At 62.5% G+C, this 22,708-nt stretch overlaps 2 protein-coding genes across 3 annotated transcripts in view; one reads left to right on the top strand and one right to left on the bottom strand.

Annotated features, from left to right (window-relative positions):
* The window catches only part of MCPH1 (microcephalin 1), a 104,326-nt gene that overhangs the window by 26,972 nt on the left and 54,646 nt on the right, over positions 1-22,708 (bottom strand). The window lies entirely within an intron of this gene.
* ANGPT2 (angiopoietin 2) overlaps positions 2,449-22,708 on the top strand; it is a 30,617-nt gene continuing 10,357 nt past the window's right edge. For both annotated transcript variants that reach the window (XM_037526717.2, XM_054701102.1), the window contains exons 1-4: positions 2,449-2,896; positions 18,475-18,630; positions 21,255-21,376; positions 22,077-22,309. In XM_037526717.2, the coding sequence (XP_037382614.1) occupies positions 2,609-2,896; positions 18,475-18,630; positions 21,255-21,376; positions 22,077-22,309 (799 nt within the window). In that variant the 5' untranslated portion in view covers positions 2,449-2,608. The remainder of the gene's footprint in view (positions 2,897-18,474; positions 18,631-21,254; positions 21,377-22,076; positions 22,310-22,708) is intronic.

Here is a 22,708-nt window from a genome sequence, read left to right on the forward strand (position 1 = left end):
GGCTGACCCGCTAACTCTGAACAGCCAGAGGCTGGGGCTGCTTCTCTGTGGCCTGAGTGGTTGAGAAAAATCCAGAGACGAGAACTTCATGACATGTGAAAATGACCAGAAATTCCCACTTCTGAGCCCACGAGTAGGGCCATGCTGGCTCTCAGCCCGCCCGGTCCCTGTGGGTTGTCTGCAGCCGCCTCCACGCTGGCGGCCAGAGCCCCAGAAAACACCAGAAATACCAGCTGAGCCTGGCCCTGGCAGCGACTTCGACTTACAGGCCCGCACAGCTGCCTGGCATGACACCCCAAGGGCACAGGAAGGCCGGCGTCCGCCCCAGGGCCGTACGCTCCCACCCCACTGCTTTCTGTGGGTTCTGTGGCTCTCTGGGTCTCTAGTCTGAGCAGACCTGCCACCTCCCTCCGAGGCCTCTCTCTAAACATGTTTGCCTGGAAGGCGGACGAAGGTGCCTTGAAGTCACAATGCGACACTGACACTTTGTGAAATGCTCTTGCAAATGGCGAACACACTGAGACATCCAAGCTCTGCACGCTGTGCTTCTGCCCATCAGAGAACCGTGCACCCCAGGAAGCTGCACCTGTGCCAGGGGCTGACGTGATGGAGGGTGTCTACGGGGGGAGGAAAAGGACGTTCCTCAGTCACATTAGCTGTTGTGTGTCAGTTTAACCCAAGAGCCCCTTGGAGAAACAAGCGTCTCATTTTGCAGGCGGGGAAACTGAGGCTGCGGGGGCTCTGCCCCACCGTCGCCAGCGACAGCTTCCCTCTCCCTTCACCCCAGCAGGCTTCCTTCCCTCCGTTTCTAGAGTGGAAACCACATTCCAGAGTCTCGGTGGAACCACCGCCACCCTCCACACCCCCAGCGCAGGAGCCTGGTTTTCTAGAACTGGCGCTTGGAAGCAACAACAGAAACGCCTGCACTCCCGTGGCAGAGCAAGCGACAGAAGCGGCCAGCCGCTGCCCGCGAGCCCCCCCAGTCAGAGGACAGGCTGGCTGGAAGATGCAGGCGCATCTTTCCCTGTTGCAGTACCGGGGACCCCAGGTTGAGAAGCCCTGCTCTGGGGGCGGATGAGAGGCCGCCAGGAGCAGAAGGGATGTTTTTAACAGTCTAATTAGGTTGCTTGAAAACACATTCCGGGAAAACAATTCACTCTACAAACCCCTCAGATCCTCAGGTGCTCACAAGCTAAAATCTGAATCCTCCATCCCCCGAGAGCAGATCTCGCATGGCCTCGTCTGAACCTGGCTTTCGAGGGTCCAGGAGCCCCGGCTGGGCCACCCCCGGGGGACCCGTCTCGAGCGCTGAGCTGTCACACACCACGGCCGGTCTCCAGTGCCCCCAGGTGTCCTCTGGCTGGCCGGCCGGCTGCTGCCAGTCTCTGAGGATTTAGCTGTCAAAGGACGTGACCGGTGGGACTCAGCCCGAGAAGTGAGCCAGAGCCCTCCGGAGCGCAGGCAGCCCCGGGTCTCAGGAGCAGGACGGCAGCGCTGCGTCAACACGGGAGGTGAGGAGCCCGGCCCCCTCTCGAGCAGACTGGTCTTGCTGGCCCTGGTGACCCCTGCAGCCTGGAGCCGGTCCTGACCTAGCAGCGGGGAAATCTGAACATGCCCCTCTCTACCTCTCTCTGTATAAATTGAGTGTCTGCGGAACTGAATGGACGGGGAGCCCAGTGTATCTGACGCGCTCCTGGAATACTGACCTGGGCATTTCCTTTAAGAGACCGAATGTCAAAGCTCAGAAACTGACCATCCTCACATGATTTCACAAAGCAAGGTCGCCCAATTAAAGAGCTTTTAAAATGAAATGTTTTCTACTTGGCCAGTAGCTCAAAAATCAAGCAATACCAACAAGACTATTTTTCCTGTGAAAAAGGCAGAGTTTACAAGAGCGAGACTTCTTCCTCTCTGTTTGCAATAACAAAAATAAACCAAAGTCCTAACATATTTGCAGTATTTTTATTCCTAAAGGGAAAAACAGGAACTGTCATTGTACTGTAGAGCTGAAGCTATTTACCCCAGATATTTTACCAGCGTCGCCTGGTGCAATCAGTGTCAGACAAAGGAGACCCAGGGCTCCGTAGGAAATACTCAATTAGGGTGGTGCCCGGGACCCGGGGGGTCCTGCCCGCTGGCCGCCCGGCCCCCGCCGCGCTCGCCCTGGTTGGACAGCACATGCAGCTGGGGCCGTTCCGCGGGCTGGTGACCCCCTCCAGGAAGATAACGGAGCCCGAGGGCGGAGCAGCAGCTGCACATGCCTGGCTGCTCTTATCAACTTATCATATAAGGAAAGGAAAGTGATTGATTCGGATCCTCACGCCGCAGACTCTGGGGGAGGAGGAACAAAGCAGCCAGGGCTGATCCGTGAGGAGCACAGCCCTCTCCAGCAAGCAGGGCTGCCCGCCCCGCAGCCCCGCCGCCTTACCGCGGGCCCGGAGGAGTCGGCACGGGCGCGGGGCCCGGGCCAGCGGAGAGCAGAGGCTCTGCTGATGGACCTTCAGCCCGGGCGGCGTGGCCCTGCCTTGCCGCAGGCGGCGTAGGGCTCCTGGCGGGCCCCCGTGCTGAAGTCTGCTGAGTGGGTGGTGAGTTCCCGCAAGACAGCAGAATGTGGCAGCTTGTTCTCTTGATTGTGGGCTGTGATCTGGCTGCCGCTGCCGCCTACAGCAACTTTCGGAAAGGCAGCGAGGGCGCGGGGCGGAGGCAGTATCAGGTCCAGCACGGCTCCTGCAGCTACACCTTCCTGCTGCCCGAGGCCGACAACTGCCGCCCCCCGGCCAGCGCCTATGTGTCCAACGCCGTGCAGAGGGACGCCCCGCTGGACTACGACGACTCCGTGCAGCGGCTGCAGGCGCTGGAGAGCATCATGGAGAACAACACGCAGTGGCTGCTGAAGGTAGGGGGACACTCGGGGCTGCAGGGCCCCCAAACCTGGGGGCTGCAGGAGAGCGGCAGAGCCCTCTCCCCGGGGGAGCTGGCACGTCTTTGATTCTGCCTGGGTGTAAAGTGTTCTGGGGAGAAGTGAAGGATGCCTGAAAGGCGCTCTCAGTGACAAGCTCGCCAGCCCTGCTCCGGCAGGGGAAGCTGCTCGGCAAAGCCCCAGGCTGTTTTGTTTAAGTGGCTTCGGCTCAGCCAGGCTCAGCCCCGCCACCGCCAGCGGGACGTCTGGGGAGCCTGTAAACCGGGGCCGGCGCACAGGGAAGCCGAGGGGGAGCAGCCCGGAGCCAGGAAAAACGTGACAATCATGTTAATTACTGATACGGGGCGGAAGGAGGAAAGTGCTTTACCAATTTCCTGAATTTATTTACTAAAATAGATCGAGGCTCTCGTGAACGAGAGGAAATTCAATAAAGCAGAACTTAGGTTTCTCAGAATCTCAGGGCTTTACCGCGACCGGCTTGTCATCTGGGAACGGGTGAGTTTCCAGCCGCCCGGCTCCCTGGGGCGGGGGCTGCCAGGGGCCAGCGGGAGGGGCACGGCGGGACGGCCGGGGCTCCCGGAGCTGTTTGCAGAGATCTTAGAGAGAGTGTAGTCGAGAGGAGGTATCGGAAGCTCAGCTCTTCCTACACATGCCGGCCGGGAGCTGTGTCCCAACCCGAGAGCACAAGTCCCTCTGCACACGGGCTGCGCTCCCCTCGGGCGGCCACGCCGGCTGCACGCGCCATCAGCCGCTGGCAGCTGCGCCGGCGACTCGGGGTGCACCGCTGCCCAGGGGGAGGACGGGCAGCGTAAGCCACGTGGGGACTCACAGAGGTGCCCCGTGTGCCTCCGTCCCTCCGGAAGGGGCCCCAGGTCTTCGCTGGGCACCACACTCTGCGGGGCGACCTATCTCAGCCCCAGGGTAGGGTCTCCACCCGCGGGAGGGCGAGGACGACCCGCTTGCTCTCAGCCGAATGAGTGGGCGCCCTCCCATGGGGCGGGGGCCACGCCCCAGAACGAGACCCCCTTTTCCAGGCCCGCCGGCTGACTGCGGGCACAGCCACGCGGGCCACGCCGGGGAGAAGTGGCAGCCCTGCCGGCGTGCGGGGGCAGGCGTCCTATCCCGGCCTCTGCGGGCCCGCCCTGTGGGTGGCCAGGCGACAGCCACCCAGGGGATGGACGCGCCAGCACACCGTCTCCCGGCACCGCGGGCCCCTCGGGAGGCGGGAAGCGTGAAGGAAAGTCTCCCCGCGACGGCTGCGCCGCTGCACCGCCAGCTGTGTCTGTGCAGAGTGGGGGTGCACGGCACCCCACAGCTCACCTCCTTAGCCAGCCCCTCCTCTGCTCTCTGAAACTGCTTAAAGAAGGCAAAGGACAGGGGTTCTACACGGGGTGACCCCAACTTTTCCATTTCCAGTTTCGATTAGCAAATACTTGAGCAGCAGCTCAACGGAGTCTCAAGTCCTCCCCTGGCCAGTTCGCTGAGGACACGGAGGCTCGTCCCATCCCTGGCTGGGCGCGGGCTCTGGGGTCAGTCTGGGATGATGCAAAAACGCAAATAGGAAAGCGTTTCAGGGGGAAATGTCACCTCCCGTCTGTTTTGTCACTTGTGATAACAAACACTGTCCCGCTGGAGGGGGAAACAATGCCTCTGCGCTGATGGACACGGTCCTGGGTCCGCCTGGGGGGCGCGCGGGGGAGGGTCCGGGGAGAAGAGCCAGCTCTGGCCACGCTGCTTCACACACTTCCTTTTCTTTGGGGCTGTTTATTTTTTTATGTTTCTGTTTTTCCCTTTCTCTCCCCGAGCAACATTAAAAAAGAGAGGCGAGTGGGGGAGGAAGAGACATTCACAGACCTTAAAGCTTTTAAGAAAACCTGTCAAGGAAAGTCAGACCAGGCCGCCAGCTAAGACCAGGGCAGGCAGAAGCACTCCGGTGGGACCAGGGAGCTGCCGGCGGAGGCAGAGGCAGAGGCAGTGCCGGGCGGCCGGGGAGTGCAGGGGTTGAGGGGCCAACCGGGAGGGTTCAGCCAGGAGAAGGCGCATCCAGGCCCCAAATGCCCGCAGGCACCGGAACTGGCCCCTGGGCACGCACGGTTGCCCCGTCTGCCGCAGCCCACAGCCAGCCCGGCCTCCGGCCCCCGGCGGCCGTGCTTCACGGAAAGCAGCAGCGACCCGGCAAGCGGGGCGCACTGGCCGGGACGGAGCGTGCCTCCCCCTGCCCACAGGAAACAGGGAAAGGAAATAAACAGCCGTTTCACACCGGCGAGTACCTGCAGCTTATAAACAACGGCAAACTCGATTGTGCTTTAAAGCAGCATGTTTTGAAAAATAAGGCTCATGCCTATTAAATTGATGTAAACATTTCCTCTGTCATTGTACTTAAAAAAAAAAAAAAAAAATAAAGACAGCAGCACAGGCCGGGAGCTGTGCCGGGCCGGCCGGCCTCGTCCTTTAGGAGAAAGAGTAACATCGCTTCGCCGCGCTCATCAGCCGGGGTGCAGGGACAGCGCGGTTTGGCTCCTAAAACATCACTGTCCGTGGAAAAACTGGCAGGGAGAGGATCAGACTGAGTGCCTGCCCCTCCCCACCCTGCAGGGACTCGTGTGTGTGTGTGTGTGTGTGTGTGTGTGTGTGTGTGTGTGTGTAAGAGAGAGAGGGGGGGAGAGTGGGGAAGGTGGGGGTCAGGCTGTGTGACCCTGGTTAGCTGGATGCCCCTCCCCGCAAACAACGCCCCAAGCCTGGCTGGGCACCGCAGAGAAGCCCACGGCTGAGGGCGCTCCTGGGCCGGCGGGAGCCGCATCTGTCGCTTCCTGAGCCGTGGGCAGGACTGTGTGTGGCCCTGGAAGCAAGTTTGGTGCATTGGGATAAACTGACGGGGCCCTTTACTTAACATGGCAGGAAAGCGGCTGCTGCCGTGACTTGACCATGTGTTAGCATCACGGCAATGGCAGGAGGGACGCAGGGATGGTGAGGGACGGTGAGGGATGGAGCAGGGGGTGCGGCGTATGTAAACCTGGAAGACGCAAGGGCGGTATCGTCTGCACTGTATGGTGTGCGAATTAACAGCGCACGCGGCGCCAACCTCACCAGCACCTAAAGCCAGACTAACGTCCCACTGGCTTTGCACAGCCAAGCAGCCCCGGGTCTCTGAGGGGGTCGTCTGACGTTGGGGTCACGGCTGTGGGGGCACCATGCGAGGGGGCACGACTCCTTGCCTGCAGGGCCGGGCCTGGGAAGTGGACTTGTGCTTGCTTCCCGCGTAGGCTTGGTGCGGCCTGGCATGGCCATCCGCTGACTTTAACCAGCGCAGGTCTTTACGGTTTGGACAGGTTGTAATGCAAAAGTTTCCTCGCAAACCAGTGACGAGACACGGGACTTGATGGCGATCACGGCCTTCTACATGGGGATCAGAGAGCAGGCTGGTTCACAGGGTTCACTTTAATCCCTACAATAACCGAAATTTCACGTATTTATAATCGAGAAACTACAGCTCCAATCAAAGCCACCCATCTGGGGAAGTTTAAAAACAGAAGAGGAACAGTGTGAAGTGACATCTGTGCAATAACGTAAAGAGGGGCCCGGCCACGAGCAGGGCAAGTGGGAGGGCGCCCGCCCCAGGGCAGCTCTGGGGGCCGTCCCCCCATACCGGGAGCAGCGGCTCCGTGCGAGGCCGGAGCTGGTCCCAGCTCACAGAGGACACGAGATGAGGTTGCAATAAAGAGACTGTGATTAGGGAAAATGTGTGTGTGTGTGTGTGTGTGTGTGTGCGCGTGTGTGTGAGAGAGAGAGAGAAAGAGAGAGAGAGAGAAGCGGAGCTGGGGGGGAGGGCGGGAGAAGGGGCAGCGTGGCTGGCCCAGGGGTGGTGTCCATGGCTCTTTATTCCGGGCACAGAGTGAGCCGGGGCCGGCGGCCGTGCGGGCTTCCCGCGGGCGTGCAGACGTCTGTGAGGGACCGGTGAATGTGGAGACCGACTGAGTCCGCTCCTGCCCGCCGCAGGGCGGCCTCCGTGCCCGGTGGTCACACCGACGCAGCAGTCAGACTGTCACAGCGGAACAGGCACTCGCCGTGCACACCTACGCCCCCATGCCTCCAACGGCTTCTCGGGGACACGCCTTCGTCAGGGGTGAAGACACGCTCGCCCTTCTCTGGCCTGAAGGAGCCCACTGGGGTTTCTCCTGAGACAGGCGGGAGGCCCTCTGATGTGAGCGGGCACCCACCCTGCGGCCGGCTCCCGTCCTGGTGGGGGGCAGGTGTGGTGGCATCGCGGCGTGACAGCACCCACTCCTGGATGCTCCCCAGCGCCCCGGCAGGCGCTCAGCCCCGGGGTGGCCCAGAGCGGAGGCCGCCTGGGCCCACGGCACGCAGGGCTCTCGGGTGAACACAGTGGTCACCCGGGCCCCGGCCCAGAGCAGGGGTTCCAGGTCCAGCACTCAGGTTGCTGTTTGTGCAAAAACACACTCACGGCAGCCTGATTGTGCCCAGGGTGTTCGTGGTGCTTGAGTAAAACAAGGGGTGCAAAGAAAATGGCCTGGGGGTGCGCTGGGGGCCAGGCTATGGGATGCCCCCTCCATCATCTGGGAGTGGCCACAAGGAGAGAGAACGCAGAGGGAGAGCAGGGGCGGGGTGGGGGGCGGCGGTCACCACAAGGAGAAGCTCTTCTGTAAAAGCAAGATCAAGTGCCCCTTCCTGAGTCGTGGCTTCTCCTGACCAATCACACGACGTGGGGCAACGGGATAGAGAGCCGACGGGGCGAGCTGGCAGCAGACGCTGGCCGGCCAACCATTCCGACACGGACACACTGTGCCCTCTGGAGCTCCCCCTCATGAAAGCGGGGGGCCCGTGGGGGCTGAGCGCTGGTGCTCAAGTCAGGAAGACGGCGATTCCCAGCACCCGAGTCCTGTTCCAAGACGCATCCTGGCACCCCAAGTGCCGCAGCGAGGCAGTGGGTGGGCATGTGATGGCCAAGGAGGGCCCCGGTCACCAACACACAGGCAGGGCCTGTCCCCCTCGCCAGGGGACCGTGCCAGAGCTGGTGTGAGGGAAGAGGTGGGCAGAGCGAGGGCATAGAGACCAGAGGCCTCCGGGGAGCGTGGGGCATGGGCAGAGAACGGGCGCGCTCGGAACTGGGGTTACAAAGACAGAGCGTCCTTCCCCAGGGTGGGAGTGGACGTCCTGGGGTCTAGGCAAATCAGACTGGCCGCAGTGGAGAACCGTGTGCCCTTCTCTGTCCCGGGGTATCAAGAATACCAGGTATTCCTGGCCTGTACCCTGCAAGTGGGGGGCCAGGATGCCTGTGGGTGGGCACAGTAGGAGACACTCAGCCCTCACCCTCCCGGCTGCTGCCCGCAGAGCAGATCCTCGCGGACGATGCCACAGAGTGGGAACCTCCTCAGCTCTGCCCAGCATGGCCGCTCTGCGCCCGGCTCTGTTCGAGGAAGGGGCGCTGCCCCACGTTGGGGGCCGGGGTCTTTAAGTTCATCTTAATAGCATGGCCCGCGAAGTCTCCTTTCTTACCCTGACGCTGCCATGTGCCAGCTGACCCATAGTGACTGAAACCCGGCACCACCGTCACCCTGGCTGCCAGCCCCACCACCGTCTGCAGTTCTGCTGGGACTCGTGGGCCGGCCGGGGCCACAGCAGCCTGTCCCGTCTGCCGACTGTCCTCAGGGCCTCGGGGTCCACCTGCCCACTCAGCACTCATGCAAGTGCCCACGTCCAGCGTCTTCAGGGGCCAGCCGTGTGCCAGCCCAGCACGAAGCAGAGGGCGCCTATGGGGTGTGGCTGAGCACTTCTCCATGGGAAGTGGGGGCTTTTAGAGGAAGGGGTACCAAGACGCAGAGGGCTCGGGGACACACGTCCCCCGGCCGCGACCTGGTCTACAAGACTGCTCCTCGGCGTGCGTCGAGAGCATTGGTAGCCCCGGTCTTTTCTCTGGGGGGAGATATCCCGCCCCCCCCCCCCCACCGAGGGCAGACGCTGCACCTGCTCACATAGGAGCCTCAGAGCCTCTCACTGGGGGGCTCCAGCAAGTTTGGGGGGCGGTGGAGCTGCTGGAGCCTAATTAACACAACGCTCCGGGGGCTTCCGCTGCGGGCCCTCGCCAGACGCTGCTAATTTCCCGAGCCCACGGAGAGGAGGCCGCGGTCCTCACGGAGACTGACCGTGTCAGGACATCCGGCCTCTCTGTGCCAAGACAGGTGAATGGGGGCTGGCTGGGCCCTTTCCTGGCCCCCAGGGGCATCCTGGGCCCCGAGGCCACTGCCCATAGGGAAGAGGCAAAGACATGGAAGAGGCGCCCCGGAATGGCGGCAGCGAGAGAGCAAAGGGAAGGCGGTGGCGCCCCCAGGGGGAAGATGTCCTGGCCCCGAAGAGGAGCCTGGACACGGCGACGCAGGTGCCCGCGGAGGTGACGCCGGCCGACCCCCACAGCGTGGCCGCCCCGGCCTGTTATCCGCATCCGGCGGCTCTCGGGCCTCCGCGGGTGTGGACAACACCCAGTGACGTGGGCCGCCGCCACACGGCCTCACAGAGCGGCGTCGAGCCTGGCCGCCCCTCCCGCCCCGCTGACCGCTGGACCCTCCGTCCCTGCAGCGCCTCTTCCAGGATGCCACGTCCTCGGCTGAGGCGCCACGTCGGCTTCTCCCACCCGGGGAGCCACCCGCCCGTGAGCGCTGGGCTGACCCCAGTGCTACGGGCGCGGGGACTGGGCAGTGCCGTGAGGGGAAGGCAGAGGCCCGGGCGGGCGGGCGGGCGCTCACCCCGCAGGCCGACGACGGCACGGTGCTCACAGTCACCCCGGGAACGCCCTCCGGAGACCGCGCTGCCTCTCCCACGAGGACAGCCCGCCCGTCCCGGGCACGCGGACCCCGCCCTGCGTCAGAGCCGCCACGCGCACCTCCCTCTGCGGGGCCGGGAGCGGCGGCTGTCCCAGGCCCCGGCCTTGCCCGGCCCACGGCGCGTTCTCTGCGGAAACGCGGAGCCCGGAGCAGCGAGGGCCCCCAGGCGCCCTCGGCCCGCCGCGAGCGCCCAGGGGCCCAGCAGTGGTCAGGCGCCCTGTCCGACTTATTTTTCCTCACTTCAGTTTTCATAAGTTAGAGCAAGTCTACTCACGGGAGACCCTGCTTTTCCAGCAGAAGGAAGGAAGGAAATGGATTGGAAAGGCGGCCCCGACGACCCGCTGAGCAGGGACTCGGGGGTTAACTGGTCAACCTGCTCCTCCTGGCAGAGAAGACAGCGGTGCGCGGGGGGCGCTTCCGCCGGGCTCCCGAGAGCACTTTCTCTGCCACGACACGTGTGGAATCGACAGATGATATTAATTCTCAGTATCTGCCGGGTAACTGTAAACACTGGTCTGGAGATAATTGAAGTTTTCCTTTGAGTTTTGTTAACTATTATCTAGTCTTTGGAATCTTGAAAAACTATTACATACAGATGTAGCCCGAGCTCCAAGCGGGCTGGTCGTCTTAATGGGAAATTCTGGTGCAAAAAGGCCGCTGGAGCAGACATCCTTCTATTTTGCTCAGTAACAAAAAACAAACACCAACCACAAGCTAATTATCTATGCTTCACATTTGGCATATGGGTCTGAAATTCCTTGTAATTTTTAACAACTAAGCAACGGATTCTAAAATTCCAAAAAAAAAAAAAAAGCCTTATCCAGCATTAACTTAATCAACTTTAATGACAGGAATTCCTAGCGAGCCTTGGCCTTCACTTACTGTAACGGTGGACACGCTAAGGCAGAGAAGGTAGGAGATTATGTCCCAAGTCACGGAGTCGAGATAGGCAAGACCATCCCTGCAACCGGCCATTTGTGAGGAGTAATTAATCGTCCATTTTTATCAGAGGGGGTTCCCTTCCGGGTCACAGCGAACACGTAAACCCACACGCGCTTTTCCGTCGTCCCAGCGTGCCCCCCTCTAACCTGTTTGCTGTTGCTTGACCAGCCTGCCCCACGGCCTGCAGCACTGACTGGTGCCGTGGCAAGGGCGCTGCCCCCTCCCGCCCCTTCTCCACCCCCGGAGAGCACTGCTATCAAAATATGTGGCCCCCAGGTGAGAGCAGGGGCGCGGGGAGAAAGTACCTGATGACTAAGCCATTCTCCCACATCAAGGGACCCTTCTCTGTCCATCCCATGGTGAGTGGTTCAGAGCCCAGGCGGGCATCTCGGCGGGCTCGGGAAATAGGCATGTCAGAACCCCCCACCCCAGCCGTTTCCAAGCAGGGCTCGGCCCATCCCTGCAGCGGAGCCACGTCCCGCGCTTGTCCCGGCGGCTAGTCTCGGAGAAAGGACCCTCCCCTGGCATCTCAGGCAGCGGCCTGAGGTGGGGACGGAGCAGGGCTAGGACCGGGGCCTGCCGCTGTCCCCTGGAGGGTGTCCTGGAGGGGCAGGTGTGCGGGGCGTGGAGACGGCCGTTTTAACCTCAGTCCGCCACTTAGGGCCGACTTTCGGGAGAGGCTTGGGCTTGGCGAGGCCACCGCCAGGTCCCTGTTCTGCAGCTCACAGTAGCGGATTTCCCCGGGTAATAAGAGCCCACGGGTCAGTGTGTGAGGATGGTGGGGCTGGGGGGGGCGGCCTCCAGGCAGGCTGTTTTACCCCGCACCCGGTGGAATGTTGACGCCTCATGCCCCCTTCCCTCATGCCCCCTTCTGCCCTTTGTCACCAAGCTGAGTCCCGCCAGGCCGTGCGTCTTATGTGGCCTGAGCAGCGCATGGGCCCTGCCTTCGGCTGCTGTCCTGAGCAGGGCTGGGCTGCTCCCAGCACTGCCTGAGTCTCTGGGGGCACGACCTGCCGCACTGGATAGGCGCCCACCTGCGCCCTCCTGGCTGCACACCCGGCGTCCTGCACCACAGAGCTGGCTCCCACGTGCCTCGGCCTGCCAGGCCAGGCCAGGCTCCGGGAAGCGCCACCCCAGCCTTGACCCGTGGACGCTGGAGCCCCGCAGGCTCACTTCACCCCCCTGGGCTCATCTTCCCGAGCAGATGTGGGACACCGAGATGCGTGGCGACGGGGCTGTGGCCGAGGCTGGCCGGGCTTGGGCACCGGGGAAGCTGGAGGGGCTCCGTCCCATGCCGTGGTGCCGTTTCCAGGAAGCTGCCCAGGTCAGCAGGGGCGTCCCCGCAGCAGCCATGCTCCAGGGGCAGGCGCTCAGGGTTGGGAGCAGGACAGGCGTCTGCACAAAGACCTCCATTGTCTCCAGCCTCCTGGAGCCAGCGTTCTCCTCAGAGAGGCCAAGATTCCAGCGGCCCAAACACTCATCGCCTGAGCCCCAAGAGCTGCCAAAACTCCAGGGTAGGTCCCGCCAGGGGCTCAGCGCGCAGCTTGCTCCGTCCGCCGGGCGACCGCCGAAACCAGAATCCAGGTTTCCACAGCCCGGGGCGCCGTCAGGAATGCGCGGCCACCGCGGAGCCACAGGCTCGGGAGGCAGGGCCCGCCGCGGCGTGACCAGTGATTTGGGTTTAAAGTGGGCGTGGGGTGACTCATGCTCTGATCGGAACAAACAGATCCTAACAATAGGGAAACCACGGCTCCCCCTCCTCCCGCTGCCCTCGCCCCTCGCCCCCGCTTCCCGGCACCCCGCCTCTCACCGCACTTCCTGTTTCCCCCAACCCCGCGTTCCACTTCCTGTTTCCCCTTTAGCCCTCACCCCACTTCCTGTTCCCCCTCCCTCTGCTTCCTGATCCCCCTCCCCTCACTCCCACTTCCTGATTCCCCCCTTGGCTTCCTGAATCCCCTCCCTCTACTTCCTGTTCCCCTCCCCCACTTCCTGATTCCCTCCCCTACTTCCTGATTCCCCTCCCCCACCTCCTGATTCCTCTCCCCCACTTCCTGATTACCTGGCCTCCCCCTTCCTGATTCCCCTCTCTCTACTTCCTGTTCCCCTCGCCCCACTTCCTGATTCCCTGCCCCCCCCACTTCCTGATTCCCCTTCCTCTACTTCCGGTTCCTCTCCACTTCCTGTTCCCCTCCCCCTACTTCCTGATTCCCCTGCCCCCCCTCCTGATTCCCCTCCCCTATTTCCTGATTCCCCTGCCCCCCCATTCCCCTCCCCTACTTCCTGATTCCCCTGCCCCCACTTCCTGATTCCCCTCCCCCTGCTTCCTGTCCCCCCTCCCTCCTACTTCCGGCGCCCCTCCCCGCGTGCTCCTGTCCACTCCTCGCGTCCCCCGCAGCGGGACAGTCCCTGGCTCTGGAGCCGCGGGGCTGCACCTGCGCTGTCGGGGGCGCTGCTGATGCGACCGTCTGACCCTCCGAGGGTGCAGCGGCTGCCGCGGCCCAGGGGTGGCCGGGCGGGTCCCCAGGCTGTGCGCGAACCCGAGCAGGAGGAGAGAAAGGCAGTTCCGCGTGGAGGGGGAGGGCAGGGGCTGCCACTCGCTGCCCGGGGTGGACGTGCCGGCGGCGGGGTCGGGGAGCCCTCCAGAGCCCGAGGCGGTGGGGGGGGCGAGTCCGGCCCTTGTGCTCGCCCCACGAGCGCCGGCGAGTGCCCTGGAGAGAGGCTTGGCAGCCGCTTTGGTGTCCAAGCAAACTGGACTTTCTGCTCGGCCGGCCGCCAGCTCAGCTCCCGGGCGAGGGTGGCAAGCGTGCAAGCTGTGCCCTCGCGCGGGCCGCGTGCTCTGTGGCTGTGGCCCACGCCGAGCTCGCCCGACAGCGCCGCGCCCAGCACAGCGCGAGCCCCGGGGCGTCGGGTGCGGCCCCGGGGAGACGCGGCCACACGAGGCCCGGCTGCCGCTTTCCCGGACTTCAGAGGCCGGAGACACGCCCAGGCGCACGGCTTCCCGACCACCTCACGCAGTCCACTCGTCCTCCCTCCTCAGCGGCTTTCCCAGCGAACACCTCAAATCGGAGCCCTCACTTCCCGGACAAACTCCGGGCTGGGCGGGACGCGGCCTGGGCTGAGGGGACAGCCGACCCACGCCGGCTCTCCGCGGCGTCCTCGCACGGCCTCGCCTGACCCTCGCGGCAGGGATGCCGCCCCCAGCGAGGCGAGGCTCCGCTGCTCTCCTCAAACGCGATCAGCCTGGACTCTGCCACCCCCGCTGCGAGGCCCTGCGAGTTCCCCACGGTCCCTGCCTGGGCCTCACACCCACCGGGCACGCGGCGGGCCCACAGCGCGGAGCTGCTGGCTCCTCCCGGCGACAGTGAGCGCGGCCGGCCCCTTGAGCGCCAGCTCCCGCCTGCAGCTCCCGGAGCTGCGGGCCCCCGTGGGCCGAGCGTGCAGCTCGGGAAACGCTGCTGTGTCCCGTTCGCTTTCCACAGTAGAGCCGCATCGGGGGCGCCGAGACACCGCCTCGCCAACGAGAAACCGGGGTCACAGGCTGAGCTGGAGGCTGACGCGCCGCAGGGGTCCCACGCGTCCCAGAAGCCGAGGCCCGAGAGTCGCAGGTGTCACCTCCTCCCCCCAATCAGCAAAGCGACGTCCCTGGGGCTCGCACCGTCGCTGCAAAGCGGGCGCTGCTGGGCTCAGAGACACCACGACGTGACTGAGCTCGAGACTAATCCACTTCCTCCACTTCCCTCGACGGGGCCCGCGTCCACCCCGCGGGCAGGGCGGCCACGGCCTTCTCTTCCTTCACGCGAAGCCACTGACTCCAACGACAGGCAACCCGTGACTCAGACGTTTATTTATTTCTTATTTATTTTTAGATTAATGGGAACTGCATGGATTCTTTCTCGGTCCTTCCAAGAGCAAATGCCTCTTACGCTTGATCCGGAAAGAATCGCGCTTCGGAATGCGCAGTTGCTAATTCACCTAACGGGACACCCTTAACCCTCGCCGCGCGGCCGCGGCCGGGACGGCTTAACCCCCCTCCCAAAGCCCCTCTCTTGGGGCGATGCTTAGGCAAAGCAGACGAGGCGGAGACAGAGGTAAACAAAGTCACTCACCGTGACAGAGGTCGCGAGTCACAGCACGAGTCACCAAACGTTTTGTCGACATCCTTTCCTTCTAAACATCCCTCTGCCGAGGCGGCGCACGGGACGCGCACGGAGGGGACTAGCGTCCAGCGGACGGCCCCGGAGTTGGCGAAGTGTGAATTTACCCGTGTAACTACACTGAGACGGGACAAAGCCTGCAGTGGGAGGGCGCGGGGGTCCTGGGGAAGCTGCCGACCCCGGCTCTCGCGGGCCTGGTGCTGGGCGGCCCGGCTCGACCGCGCGGCGTGCATGTCACAGCTGCCCGGCTGTGCGGGAGCACGGCCAGCCGCAGCTGAGTCCAACCGAGGTTCTGTTGTGTGGGAACAAGTCGGGAAGTGTGGGCGCCAGGGGATATTCAGCGGCTCCAGCTGGGCATCATGTCACTGGGCCTAAAAGGGCCTGAAAGGTACCTCAAGTCCCCAGATCCGGGGGCTCACAGACAGCACAGGCGGCAATCCCCAGGCCGGGGGCGCGACTTGCTGACGCTGCGTGGCACGTCTTTATTTAAACGGGGCCTTCTGAGAGCGTCATTTTATGCAAAAATGACAGTGAGCCTTAAAAGACACACGAGGTGCGTGAGCTTCCGCCTGCAGCGGGGCCGGGGCCAGGGCCGCAGGGAGAGAGACGCCGGCCACGAGGGGCCGCCCCTGAGGCAAAGGAAGGAACTAACTTTGTTCTAAAGTGAGTCAGAGACAACCCCGGCCCCAGCACTGTGTCTGCAAAGGGAGGTTTGGTACAACGTGCATTTTGCAGCGAGGGCCTCTCTTATTTGGGGTTAGGACGCCCGGGAAGACGTAATTAAAGCACAGTCATTTGTGCAAAGTCATAACCACTGTTTTCAGTTCCCAGCGGAGGCCACGCCAGTGGAGTCAGACTGTGGCTCTCCCGAGGGCCTGCTGAGGGGGGTTGACGGCAGTTCTGGGCACAGTGAGCCCTGGACAGAAGGGGACACCTTAGGGCAAGTGCTGTGTGTCCCCCCCCCTCGATCTGCAGAACGTTGGCCGGGAAAGCATGCTCCTCGGTGCGAGCTTCCTGCACTTCTGGTCGCGTCTTAGAGCAAGAGCTAAAGGGAAGATCACGGCTAGGTGAAAAAGCTGCTTCCCTGAGTCCCACTGCGTGCACGGCTGCGTGGCCAGCGCTGAGGCTCGGCCCCCTCCCGCTGTGGGGTCTGTCACTCACGAGGTCCTGCTGCTGGCCAGCTAAGCATAAATCAACTTAAAAATAGGGCTTTAGAAATTAATGTGCGAAGCCTCCTACCCGCACAATCATTTCTGCTTTCGTGACCGTCGCTCCCACAGCGCGGGAGGACGTGGGATCGGAGCAAGCGTGAGTGGGATCGGGCGGAGAAGTATGAAAACAGGGGCACGCAGCTTACACCCTCACGAGAGAGGGAGCCTGGGGTCCCCCGACGAGCAGAGGGAAGGAGAGGCGGCCTCGGCCTTCCCCCAAGTGGCCCAGCAAAGCGTGGACTTGAGCTGTGGGGAGATCCTTAAATCAGGGCCTCTGACTCCCGCCCCAGCTGCTGCCCGAGTGCACAAAGTCCAGTCAGGGCGGGAGTGCAAGCGTGTCCACCCATCCTCCCCACAGTGCAGGGGGCAGCGCGGTGCCTGCCATGCACACCACACACTCCACACCACACACTGCCACACACACTCGCCACACACCTGCCACATACACTCCACACCCCACACCTGCTCCACACCACACACCTGCCACACACACTCACTCCACGCCACACACCTGCCACACACACTCACTACACACCACTCACCACACACACCACACACATTCACACCACACACAAAAACACACACACACCATCCATTGTGATCTGGAAAAACGGATCTTTAAGGCAGACTTAAAATGTGTTTTCCTTTCCATTTTCAAGTTCAGAAAAAAAATGACAAAGTTAAGAAATTTTGTTTGTAAAAACTAGGGTTTTTAAGTCGTAAAGTGTAGTTTTCAGCTGGAACTTGAGGGAAAGCTCAGCTGCCGACCGCCCTCTCACGCCGCTTGTGGCCTGACCTCAGGGGCCTGGGGCTCCAGGGGTGGGGGCCCGGGTGGGAGGCCGAGTCCCCGCCCCGGCTGCGCGGTGAGTGACAAAAGATAGACTCGTTTTCATTTAGCGCTTAAATACTGAAATCAGTAAGAAGAGGCAGGCTTTCTCTTTACAGGAGCCTGTGAGTTGTCACCGCAGAGCACGCACAGGAGCCGGGGCCCTCGGCTGGCGGCGGCCCGACCCCGGGCCAGGCTCCCTCGACGTCCTGCTGGAGTCGGCCCGGGACCGCTCGCTGGATGACTTGCGGAGCTTTACTTTGACCTCAAAATTCCATCACTCCCCGGGCAGGCCAGGGCAGGAGAGCGGAGCAGGGACCAATCGCAAGGGGCCACCTATGGATTCTTCTAAACTGCACATTTAAATAACCGTCACTGTGTAAACGGGGCGGGAGGGACAGGGAAGCCGGGCTTGAGAGCGCCCTGCCCCTGGAGCGCGCCGTGGCCTGCTCTGACTTCCTCAGGCAGCAGGAGAGGAACAGGGGTTTCACCGTGACCCGGTCTGTTCTGATTCCTACGGGAGGTCGCGGCTTCAAGGCCGCGCAGTCAGGTCTCCCGCGGACGGCCTTCCCGCCGCCCAACCCACCAGAAGCGCGGGGAGAGGCAGGAGTGAGTCTTTCCTTGGAGGCCGGCAGCCTGGGCGCCAGGGGCACCTGCAGCGGGGGCGGGTCAGGCCCGTGAGGCCGGAAGCAGGAGTAGGATGAAGGCCTCACACCCCGGGGAGAAAACACTCGCCGCCGGACAAGGAAGGCCTCGAGCCGGCGGGAAACTCAGGCTTCCCTGCCGCGGGCTCACTCCCGACTCTTTCAGAGACATGAGATTTGATGGCTCTGAACGGCTTCTCTGCAGAGACTCCCTCGTCTTTACGAAGGGCACTAGGCAGCTCTATGAGCAGCTTTCAGCTATTCAGCTTAATAAAAGCATGTGAGACACAACTACGGGAAAGAACATAAACGGGGCTTCTGTCCTGCTGAGCTTAGAGCGGGGCCAGCGGCGGAGAGCCGGGCCTGGCACAGGGAAGCAGGGAGATGGCCCGTGGGCCGCAGTCACCCCTTCCCCGACCTGCAAGCGCAGCTGGGCTCACCCTTGAACCACTCTGCCCCCAGCTAGACCCCATCATATACCAGAGGTGCTGGAGTCCCAGGGCCGAGTGACCCGGGCAGCCAGGTCCAGGAGGAGCCGGTGGCCATGCTGGAGCTGGCCCCCCCTGCCCGTCCTGCACTTGTACCTGATGTAATTTCACTGCACATGTGTGCGGGCAAGCAGAGTGCACACATGCGTCTGTGTAAATGGAGGGCAGGTGTGCAAGTGTGTGCCCCTGTGTAGATGTGTGTGGGCCTGCAGGTGTGTGCATGTGCCACTCTCACTCCACTGCAGTCTTCCCAGGCCTGCATTTCCAGAAACCACAAGTCTGGATGGCAGGAGAGGTGGGGATGCCCCTCAGGATTTATTTCCCGCGTAGTGACTGCCTGGAGCTCGGGGCGCAGCGGCGTGCTGCGGTCCTTCCCGGGCCGCGCTGCCCACCGGGGGAGGGCGGTTTCTGGTCGCTTGAGTAAAGTCTGTCTTTCTGACACTTCTTTTCTAGCTTGAGAATTATATCCAGGACAACATGAAGAAGGAGATGGTGGAGATCCAACAGAACGTGGTCCAGAACCAGACGGCGGCCATGATCGAGATAGGGACCAACCTGCTGAACCAGACGGCAGAGCAGACGCGGAAGCTGACAGACGTGGAGGCCCAGGTCAGGGCGACGCGGCGCAGCCCGAGCTGCAGTGCGCAGTCAGCGGGGGGAGGAGGCTACTGACAGCTGGGGGCCCAGACCAAAGGGCGGGGTGTGAAGGAGTAAAGAATGCGTGGCTGGGTGGGGCTCTCACACCAGCTAGTGTGCTTTCACTTGTAACACCGAGGCTGACGTACGTCTACCCCACGCAGCCCCCCCCCCCACCCTCCCCACACCTGACCAGCACAGGTGAACCAGCACAGGTGAACGTCCCGTGGACCCGAGATGTGCATTTGGTTCCAAGTCCGGGACTTGCTGTGCACTTGAGAGATGAAAACAGCGAGCAGAGCGCTGGAAACCTCGTTCTTAAATCTAACTCTCGGATTAAGATAAAACCTGAGCCTCACAGAACTGCTGACAGTCTGCGGTGTGAGCTCACAGACGGAGAGGCCGGTGGAAGGGGGAGAAGCAGCCGGCGCAGCACAGGCCCAGACCCGTCCCGTCCCGGGCGCGATCCCCACTTTACTAGATGCGGCCCTGCCCCCCGGGGCCAACGGCTGACCCCGCCAACCCCGTTAGCTTTATGGTCCTGTAGGCGACAGATTCATAGGAGTGGGGAGAACACAGAAGACGCAAGGATCAAAAGACCAACAGCAAGACACTGGAGCCAAGTCCCCGCAGGGCCATGCCCGGTGACATCGGCAACTCAGCCGCCGTCCAGAGAGGAAAGGGGTGCGGGGGGGGGCGGGGCCGAGCACGGTGAGAGCAGGTCCCTGTGCGCTGCTCCGGCTCCGAGTCCTGGCTCCTTTCTGGGCCAATGAGGTCAGCGTCTCCCACTCTGAGCTGCAGTAACGCTCAAGACACGAGCAGGCGCCATGGTGATGACCCCTGGCACGTCCCTCCTCGTCCTTCTCCCGCAAGGACCCCGAGGCGCAGCCATCAGCCAGGAGAGGACATGGGACACCAAGGCCCGACCGTTGCGAGGCCTCCGTGGTCTCCCTAAGGGCCGTGGGGCGGGGCAGGGCGTGGGAGGAAGACTTGAACGTGAGGACAGGGCTGCCCCGCCAACATTACAGCAGTTTCGGGAAAGCGCGAGCAGCTCGCACACCAGGCGCAGAGACTGCGCCCAGGACGCACCTGCAGCCAGGGAAGAAGACGCATCTGCGTCCAGCGAGGCTGGAGTGAGGCGTCGTGCGCTGGGGGCGGCCGCGCGGCAGACCCAGGATGCCCGACTCGCGTGCTCCGTACTTTGACCTGGACACCGTGGGCAGGCGCGCCCGTGCGGGAGCATCCCGGAAACCAGCCTTTCTTCTCACTTCAGAGAACGCGGTGAAGGGTGAGGCAGAGCCGCGGTGCGAGCCCCCCGCAGACTCTTACGGGGACACTGGACTGAAAACAAGGCCATCGCGAAACGAGGCGTCACGTGGTCGGGAATGACTGGCGAGGAAGGCTGCAGCCAACGAGGGCTGCAGCCAGTGGGAGGGCACAGATGCCCGCTGGCTCCCAGCCCAGGCTGGGCAGTGGCCTGTTGACGCAGCCTGACGAGAGGCAGGACCCCGCCAGGGTGGGGAGCTGAGGACCGGCCACTGGCCCCTGAGAGTGGAGGCGGGACCCCACCCCGTCCTCCCCATGAGTCCAGGGAAGCCCGCACTCGCCAGTTCCTTTTGGCAAGCCCAGCACTGTCCTCACGTCTCACTGCAGAGAAGAGTAGGGTGCATCTGCCCTCCGGTGTCCATCCTGCAACCCCAGCACTATGCTGGCCACTGGGTCCACTCATGCCCACAGCTCTCGGGGCGAGCATGCCTGCATTGCAGCCAGCCCTCCCCGGCCTACAGCTATGGCCAGCCTGCCCCGGCCTGCACTGGGGCCAGCCCGCCCTGGCTTGCAGCTACGGCCAGCCCGCCCCAGCCTGCAGGTGGGCCAGGTCCGGCTGAATGAAATGACACAGCGCCCAGCAAACAATGCTTCTCTCAAGGACCCACTTTCGGGACAATAATTGCAACTTACACATGACATCACGTCCTGAGCGGCCGCGGCACAGAGGATGTGAGTAATGACATTTCCGGCGAGAGGAGGCCAGCAGCGAGGAATGTGTCCGCAGGCCAGGACGCTGGGACAGGACGCCACGCGTGGGGCCAGCGGGCCCTGGCAGCCCTGCCGCTGCGGAGCGGTCTGCTATTGTTTCTGGCTGGCTGCTGCCGATTTCAAAGGAAGAAAAAGGAAGCTGGAAAGGGGGAAGAGGCTGAACAGTGGAGAGGAGCCGGGGATGCCCCAGATGAGCTGAGTTCACGGCCCAGAGGGGCGGCATTGTGTCTCGGCCGGGGGGAAATCTCCTGATTTATCAACAATGCCTGATGCAGTAAAAACGACCATTTTACACTCCCACAGTGTCAAAAGAAGACCATTTGTCCAGAAGTGTTAAGCACTTTTCAAAATAAAGAAATGGTGTGGAAAACACTGAACACACCTTGATGTGACCCAGGACATGAGGCCTTTTCTGAAAATGAAAACAGAGAAGCCGAAATAAGATACTTTATAAATTGGGTTTTAGCCATGCTGTCTTACGTGCTGGATAATTTAATTGAAAGAGAGTTCTAACTAATTAAAAAAGATGATAAACAGGAATTTTATTTTGTTATGTTCAGGTATTAAATCAGACAACAAGACTTGAACTGCAGCTTCTGGAACATTCCCTGTCTACAAACAAACTGGAAAAGCAGATTCTGGACCAGACCAGTGAAATAAACAAGCTACAGGATAAGAACAGGTAATGAAAGCGGGGAAGACGTTTAGCCGCACGCTTTCTAGCTGCCCAGGCCTGGCCCAGGGGGGCGTAATGGGAACCTGGGCTTCCGAGCCGTCCGGGAGCCTGCCTCCCTCTGCCACGGCCGCCAACCTGCCCTCCTCCGGCCCCGGGAGGCGCTCACGGAGTCCAGGCACCGCGCCTGGGCGGCGTGGCGAGGCAGCGACCCTGCAGGCATTCCAACAGAGACTTTGCCGGGTTCTGCCTCTGGGGAATAGGGCGTTTCCAAAGCAAGACGACCTGTGTGTAGAGCGTGTACGCTGTGAGAGACCCCATTTAAAACGTGGGAACGTGAAAACAAGTCTAATATCAAAACTTAAGTAAAGTTAGAGAACCCAGGGAAACCAGCGCCACAGACGCCCACCTGGGCGGCTGCTCCGGGCTCCTCCAGGGCCCTCAGCCACTGTCTGCTCTCCCGGCACGCTGGCTCCTGCCTCGAGGCGGCCCCTGTGTGTGCCATGAAGGACGACAGCTCCCCTCGCCGCTAAGTGCCTCCCCATTCCTCAGCAGAAAGGGCCCACTGCGCTCCTGCCCGCAGTCAGGGTCAGGCCAGCTTCTGGCCTCGGTGCTTGGGGTTACGATGTGCACGGGGACAAGGTGCTTGTGAGGTGTGGCCAGCCCGTCAGGAGGCCTCGCCTGACGCCCGGTCACTTCCTTTTACAAGTTTCCTGGAGAAGAAGGTGCTGGACATGGAGGACAAGCACGTCGTCCAGCTGCAGTCAATCAAGGAAGAGAAGGACCAGCTGCAGGTGCTCGTGTCCAAGCAGAGCTCTGTCATCCAGGAGCTGGAGCGGCAGCTGGTGACCGCCACGGCCAACAACTCCGCGCTGCAGCGGCAGCAGCACGATCTGATGGAGACGGTGCGCAGCCTGCTGACCCTGATGTCCACGCCCAACTGTGAGTGCCGCCATGCGCCCTCCCAGCGGGCCCCTCACAGTCCTGAAGACACCTCATCTCTGGAGGTGTCACATCCCACGAGCAAACCTGCGAGGTCTCAGCAAAGGGGAGCAGGGGTGGGCCGGCCATGGTTGTGCTGATTAATCATTTTGAGGCAAAACACCCCAAACTGCCTTTGGAGTCCGGGTCCGAGGCGTGGCTGGGGTCTGCTCCCACTGGCGGCGGTGTGCGGCTTGCCTCTCACGCGCTGCCTAGGCCCGGTGGGAAGGGCAGGTTAGCCTCCAGGGTGCTGGGCACATGCGGAGAGGTGGCGGCAGCGCCTCGCCCCAGGTGCACCCCCTTCCTTGCTGTTGTGAGCCTTCTCTGAGGTGTGGCGGGGGCGGGTGGTCACTGGTGGGC

The sequence above is a fragment of the Talpa occidentalis genome, unplaced genomic scaffold, assembly GCF_014898055.3.
Source record: "Talpa occidentalis isolate TD23 unplaced genomic scaffold, MPIMG_talOcc4v2.1 talOcc4.4, whole genome shotgun sequence".
Classification (NCBI taxonomy): domain Eukaryota; kingdom Metazoa; phylum Chordata; class Mammalia; order Eulipotyphla; family Talpidae; genus Talpa; species Talpa occidentalis.